Source organism: Engraulis encrasicolus, chromosome 19 (assembly GCF_034702125.1).
Source record: "Engraulis encrasicolus isolate BLACKSEA-1 chromosome 19, IST_EnEncr_1.0, whole genome shotgun sequence".
Taxonomy (NCBI): domain Eukaryota; kingdom Metazoa; phylum Chordata; class Actinopteri; order Clupeiformes; family Engraulidae; genus Engraulis; species Engraulis encrasicolus.
Genome location: NC_085875.1, coordinates 14,852,882 through 14,860,381, shown reverse-complemented (window position 1 = coordinate 14,860,381; position 7,500 = coordinate 14,852,882). Strand labels below are relative to the sequence as shown.

General features: G+C 47.7%; 1 protein-coding gene across 1 annotated transcript in view; it reads left to right on the top strand.

The window, feature by feature from the left end:
- ush2a (Usher syndrome 2A (autosomal recessive, mild)) overlaps positions 1 to 7,500 on the top strand; it is a 582,756-nt gene that overhangs the window by 238,279 nt on the left and 336,977 nt on the right. Inside the window, exons 35-36 of the mRNA XM_063184090.1 lie at positions 415 to 495; positions 6,167 to 6,346. Of these exons, the coding sequence (XP_063040160.1) occupies positions 415 to 495; positions 6,167 to 6,346 (261 nt within the window). The remainder of the gene's footprint in view (positions 1 to 414; positions 496 to 6,166; positions 6,347 to 7,500) is intronic.

Below are 7,500 nucleotides of genomic sequence, written 5' to 3'. Positions count from 1 at the left end.
GGGACAAGAGTCAGAGCATTCAGTTCAGCAGCACCTCCCCATCATGTACCCTTTTCACCACACTACACCACTGCAAACTATCAGTCACCGCACACAAATCACAACACACACCCTTCACATATGCACACACTCCATAGTCCATGACTTGCAATATATTCATACTATATCTATAAATACAAAGCACAGTTTTGTTAATAAAAAAAACATGTACATGTACAGTGTACAGGTAAATGTAGTGTATTTACTGCACATGTATATAGTACGTATATGTGTTTATTTCTTGATTTTATCATTCCGTGTTCACATATTTTACATCTCTCTCTTTCTCTCTCTCTCTCTCTCTCTCTCTCTCTCTCTCTCTCTCTCTCTCTCTCTCTCTCTCTCTCTCTCTCTCTCTCTCTCCCCCCTCTCTAGAATACATGTACAGGGTGATGGCTTCAGGAGAGGGGGGCTGGGTGGCAGGACCGTGGGAGCGCGGACGCAGTCGAGGGACAGGTGAGCACACAGCACATTATATACTCTACACGGCCTAACAGGTACACACACGTCACAACACAAGTTTGATCCAACACAGTAGATGTATACAGAATCACACTACAGCAGTGTTTCTCAAACCTTTTCAGACCGAGGACCACTTTGTCCTCCCCAAAAATGATCAGGGACCACTTGTCAACTGAATTGGCAGTTGATGGGTGCTAATTTGACACTGCTAATTTTCATGCAGATCACCGACTTTTTATTCACATTATAAACCTGTCTTATTGTGTTGAAAACATGAAAATGTTACAAATATAACCTACTGCTAGCTTATCTTGGAAAAGTAGAAATCCCCTCGCGGACCACCTGAGCTCTGCTGCCAACCACTAGTGGTCCCTGGACCACACTTTGAGAATCACTGCACTATAGCCCTGCCTAACACAATGATGGGCAATATGGATCCAGGAGCCATCATCCAGTGCCACATGTTCCAAGTGACAGTAAAAATATGCTCATTGGAATATGTGACACTTGATTTTAGTTATTTACTGTAATCCAGGTCTCCCATCACTTACTTATTCGCTACACACTCAGCAGCAAAATAGGCACACTATGGTTACTGTCTAGAGGTAAGCACACCAATGTAATACTGTATTGAGTCACTGACAATGCTGCCGTATCCTTACAACATATCTTAAAATATGCCCCCTCACTTGATCCAGCCACCACTACCGCTACCACTCCCCCCTAGCCCTCCCCACCAAACCCTCACCCCATCCCCCCATCCCCCCCCCTCCAATTGTTTGTTTGTGTCATAGTCTTCAGACGGCCCCATTCCATTCTTATCGTGGGGATGTATGTTAGCACAGGAGGGGGAGATGAGATGTAATGTCAGAGTAGGGGGGAAGAGAAGAGATGAGATGGTGCGGGGCGATAGGCTTATCGGGCGTCTAGCACTAAGAGCACAAGCGCATCAAGCCAACGCTTATTACAAATGGAGGTCCAGCCACCGGGGAGATGAACGAGCCGAGCCGAGCCCAGCAGGGAGCCTCTCTACCAGGCAGAGCTCAGGCCCCTCGCCCCCCTGCTGCTCTGGAGGTCCCTTAGCACAGCTGCAGGGGAGAGGAGAGGAGAGGAGGGGAGAGAGGAGGAGAGGAGAGGAGAGGAGATGAGAGAGGAGAGGAGAGAGGAAGAGAAGTGGAGAGGAGAGGAGAGGAGAGGAGAGAGGAGAGGAGAGGAGAATAGACGAGAGGAGAGGAGGGATGGGGAGAGGAGAGGAGAGATGAAGAGAAGTGGAGGAGAGGAGAGAGGAGAGGAGGGGAGATGAGGAGAGGAGAGGGGAGGAGAGGCGTGGAGAGGAGAGGGGAGGAGAGGCGTGGAGAGGAGAGGAGATGAGACATGTGGAAAGGAGAGGACAGGAGAGGAGAGAAGAGGAAACATGTGGAAAGGAGAGGAGAGGAGAGGAGGGGAGAGGAGAGGAGCGGAGCGGAAAGGAGAGGAGAGGAGAGAAGATGGGGAGAGGGGAGAGGAGAGAGGAGAAAAAAAGAGAGATGAAGAGGAGAGGAGAGGAGAGATGAAGAAAGGACAGGAGAGGAGAAGAGAGAAGAGGAGAGGAGAAGAGAGGAGAGGAGAGGAGGGGAGAGGAGAGGAGAGGAGGGGAGATGAGAGATGTGGAGAGGTGATGAGGGGAGAGGAGAGGTGATGAGGGGAGAGGAGAGGTGATGAGGGGAGAGGAGAGGTGATGAGGGGAGAGGAGAGGAGAGGAGAGGAGAGGTGATGAGGGAACAGGGAACAGAGAGGAGAAAAACGAGTAGAAGAAAAGAGGAAAAAAGACAGGAACCGAGAGCACAGGAGGGAAATGGTAAATGGGAAGAGGAGGTTGAGATCAGGCTGGTTTGGTTAGTTAATATACATTAGAAACCCGACTGGGGGGGGGGGGGGGTCGTTTTCACTGATTGAAGCTGAACATTTACAATCTCGCTTTCCATTCTGCATAGAGGGGCAGGGGGCACTTCCACTAACTGAGGCCAAAACCTTGCAATTTAGCTTTGCCTGTGGGGAGCAGCAGTACATATCTCCTGCAGCACAGACATTAAGTACATAGCTTATACTGTAGGAAAAGGGGATGCAGGAATATGAAGGTATAGAGGATAGGAAGGATTACTGTACATCATTTCAATAAGGATGTATATCTGATAGATAGATAGATAGATAGATAGATAGATAGATAGAAAGATAGATAGATAGATAGATAGATAGATAGATAGATAGATAGATAGATAGATAGATAGATAGATAGATAGATAGATAGATAGATAGATAGATAGATAGATAGATAGATAGATAGATAGATTCGTCTTTACAGAAACTTGTATCATCTGGTATCAAGATGTTTTATAATTGGCACAAATATGCCGTAAATTCTGTATTCTTATGACTGAACAGTCTGCTTTTAGCCTTACAGAAGGAAACTTCTGTTGTTGCGTCATTTCAGTACATCAACACAAAAACATGTTCTGCCAAAAAAAGCAAGCGCACAAATAGAACAAACCTATTTTGCTCCATGTGGCTGTTACCATTTCCTCCTTCTCCTCCTTCTCCTCCTGCTGTCTTCTTCTTCATCTCCATCATCCTCTTCCACTTCTCTTGCTCTGCTCTCCTCTACCTCCTCCTCTTTTCCTCCTTCTCCTCCTTCTTCCTCCTCTCCATCCTCAGTCATCTCCTTCCTCCCTCCTATTCCTCTCTTCCTCCTCCTCTTCCTCTTCATCTTTCCCTCCTCCTGTTCTATCTCCTTGTCTTCCTCCTCCCCCTCATTTTACTCCTCCTCCTCCTCCTCTTATTCATCATCTTCATCCTCCTCTTCCTCATCACCTCCCCCCTCCTCCTCCTCCGCCTCATCATCATCTTCCACCTTTCCTCTTCATGCTCATCCTCTTCCTCATCTTTCCTCTCTTCTTCCTCCTTTTCCTCCTCCTCCTCCTCCTCCTCCTCCTCTTCCTCTTCATCTTCCTCCTCCTCCTCCTCCTCATCCTCCTCCTCCTCTTACTCTTCCTCCTCATCATCTCCTTTATCATCTTCCTCCTCATCATCTTCCTCATTTTCCTCTTCATCCTCATCATCCTCATCCTCCTCCTCTTCCTCCTCCTCCTCTTCCTCCTCCTCCTCTTCCTCCTCTTCCTCCTCATCATCTTCCTCCTTTTCCTCTTCATCCTCATCCTCTTCCTCATCTTTCATCTCTTCCTCCTCCTCTTCATCTCCCCTTCCTCCTCCTCCTCCTCTTCCTCCTCATCTTCCTCCTCTTCTCATTGGATGCATGTCTCATTGCTCCTGATGTGGTTTGGTCTGCCTCATTGCCTCTGTTCCCCCGCATGACTTTACACACACACACGGACAACTGTAAAGTTTAATTGCAGAGAGAATCTGATTTATAATCATAGTCTGGAATTACACATATTTCAGCAATGTTCATCGTGGAGTGGATGATATACAGCTTAAAACGTATAATCCACGCTTAAAAGGTACAATCTGTGTAAATAATTGCTCGCATTCTTCATGTGCATTACAGTATACAGTATGTATGAAGATTATTGCGATGTATTTTGTGTGTGGGTGTGTAAGCGACTATATGCAACTGTTCCTCTTCCCCCTCCTCATCCTCCTCCTCCCCCTCCTCATCCTCCTCCTGGCCATCCTCCTCCTCCTCCTCCTCGTCCTCCTCCTCCTCCTCTTATATCTCCTCTTTCTTTTGATCCTGTTCTTACAGTAAGTGGGGACTTCCACATATGATAACCGTCTTACCTTTCCTCTCCCTTTGCCAGTCTTCCTCTTCCTCTTCCTTCTCCTCTCCTCTTCTCTCTTATAATCTCCTCTCCTCTCCTCCCCTCTACACTCTTCTGCTCTCCTCTCCTCTCCTCTCCTCTCCTCTCCTCTCCTCTCCTCTCCTCTCCTCTCTTCTCCACTCATTTCCTCTCCTCTCCTCTCCTCTCCTCTCCCTGTGCCAGAGTCTTCCTTCTCCTCTTCCTCTTCCTCTTCCTTCTCCTCTCCTCTCCTCTCCTCTCCTCTCCTCTCCTCTCCTCTGCCTCTTCCTCCCCCTCCTCCTCCTCTTCTTTATTTTGTTCCTTGTCAGCTGCCATAATCAGTGTTTCCTGTGATATGAAGGTGAGGGGGGGTTGGTGGGTGTAGCGAGGGCCAGGGCCACCCACCCCAGTGCTTGTGAAATACTGCATCACATGAATGCTGGATGTTCAGTCATATTAATTCAGCAGTGAGAACGTTACAACTCTAATAAATTGTATTTATGCTAATGCCGGCAGGTGATTTACTGGCTCCATTAAAATGGGAGAATTTGTGTCCTGCTTTTCTTTCGAACTGACATACTCTCCCTTTCTTCTTTCTGTCTCCCAGTTTTTTCTCTCTTTCATTCTTCTTTTCTTTTTTTTCTTTTTTTATCGACATGCATCTCTCTGATCCTTTCTGTTGGATTCTCCTCTACTCCAGTACTTTTTACACCTGTCATCCACTTCTACATCCCTCGCTCCCTCCATCTCTGTTTACTCCCTCTCTTCTTTTCCTGACGGTTCTTTTTATTCTTTATCCTCCATGTCTCTCTACTTCTTCTTCATCTTCATCTTCATCTTATTCTCTTCTCATCTTCTTCATGTCGTTCTTTGCCCCCTCTTCCCCATTTTCCTCTACCCTCATTTCATTGCTGTCTTTATTATCACTCATTACGATACTCACTTCACTTATCTTCACATCTCTGTCTCTCTTTCTCTGTCTCTGTCTCTGTCTCTGTCTCTCTCTCTCTCTCTCTCTCTCTCTCTCTCTGTCTCTGTCTCTGTCTCTCTCTGTCTCTGTCTCTCTCTCTCTCTCTCTCTCTCTATCTATCTATCTCTCTATAGGTCTTATGTCTATCTGCTTTCTCCATAGGGCTAATGCGTGTGGTCACAGTGTTCTGGCATTGCATGATTTGTAAATAGTGTTCAATAAAGATATTCTATCTCTCTCTCTCTCTCTCTCTCTCTCTCTCTCTCTCTCTCTCTCTCTCTCTCTCTCTCTCTCTCTCTCTCTCTCTCTCTCTCTCTCTCCCTCTCCTCTCTCTCTCTCTCTCTCTCTCTCTCTCTCTCTCTCTTTCTCTCTCTCAACCCCCCTTTATCTCTCTCTCTTTCTCTCTCTTTGACCCCCTCCTCTCTCTCTTTCTCTCTCTCTCTCTCTCTCTCTCTCTCTCTCTCTCTCTCTCTCTCTCTCGCTCTTCTCTCTCTCTCTCTCTCAACCCCCTCTATCTCTCTCTCTCTTTCTCTCTCTCACCCCCCTTTATCTCTCTCTCTTTCTCTCTCTTTGACCCCCCTCTCTCTCTTTCTCTCTCTCTTTCTCTCTCTCTCTCTCTCTCTCTCTCTCTCTCTCTCTCTCTCTCTCTCTCTCGCTCTTCTCTCTCTCTCTCTCAACCCCCTCTATCTCTCTCTCTCTTTCTCTCTCTCACCCCCCCTCTCTCTCTCTCCATCCCTCTCCTCTCTCTCCCCCTCTCTCTCTCACTCTCTCACTCTCTCTCTCCCCCCTCTCTCTCCCTCTATCCCTCCCTCTCTCTTTCTCTCCCCCCACCCTCTCTCTCTATCCCTCTCTCTCTCTTTCCCTCCCCCCCCTCTCCCTCTCTCTCTCCCCCCCCCCCCCCCCTTTCCTCTTCCTCCTCCAGCTGCGGTGAGTGTGTGGGCCCCCTCCAGAGCGTCTGCAGTAGATGGCTATGGTGCTGAGGTGAGCTGGGAGGCAGCTGCGGGGGTCCGGGGGGTGATAGAGAGCTACGTACTGAAGGCATACAACTTGGACCAGCCTGCCACGGCCCCTCTCACAGCCACCTTCCTACACCAGCTAACAGGTATACACACACACACACACACACACACACACACACACACGGACACACACACACACACGCACACACACACACATACAACCTGGACCAGCCTGCCACGGCCCCCCTCACAGCCACCTTCCTACACCAGCTAACAGGTACACACACACACACACACACACACACACACACACACACACACACACACACACACACACACACACACACACACACACACACACACACACACACTAGTGGTGTCAGCAATAATCGATTCGGCGATACAATGCAATGTAATGCGGGGCATGGGCGATCCAATTCAATCCGGCAAGTTCCAGAATCGATGCGGTAATTTTTTTAAAGTTTCAATTACTTCCGTTGATATTTCGGGAGCAAACGAATGTTAAATTAAATAAAAGAACTTCAAAGCATTGAAAACGGCAAGAAAACAGCCAATACATTGTTGCTCAGTATCTAACTACTCGTATTGCCTCATCATGACTGATGAAACATTTGCTTTGCTTTCAGTAGAAATGTAAATTATTGCAATGCATTGTAGAATTGAATTGGATCGAAACGAATCGAATCGAATCGCTACCTCCCGAATCAGAATCGAATCGTGAGGGCAGTGCCAATGCACACCACTTAGCTGACGGTTTCATTTTTATTCAAAGCGACTTACAACTATTATTTTTCAGGGTATTGGTCATAGGCCCTGGAGCAATGGGTTTAGGTGCCTTGCTCAAGGGCACTTCAGCCATGGATGGAGATGTAGGGAGAGGTCAGGGGCGGGATTCGAACCTGCAACCCCTAGATTGAAAGACCAACTCTATAACCACTAGGCCATGGCTGCCACACACAGTGGAATATGGTATGGTTATGATAGAAGATGGCTGATTGAAGCCTTCTGCTGCTGTTGCCGCCGTTGTTGCTGAGGCAAAGTCACCACAAGCAGTGGTGTAGGTTTGAAAGAGATGGGGATATAGCTATGGAAAATGGTTAAGTGGCACACAACAGTTATGCACTGTGCCATGAGTGGGCTTGCATGCACATGGGGACTAGAGCATGACATGGGAGTGGATTTTCACTCCCGTCCCATCCTAGTCCCAGTAAAAAAAATCCCATCCAGGGCTGGAGTAAAAAAATGAAATCCCATCCCGTCCCACTCCTGTAAGAAT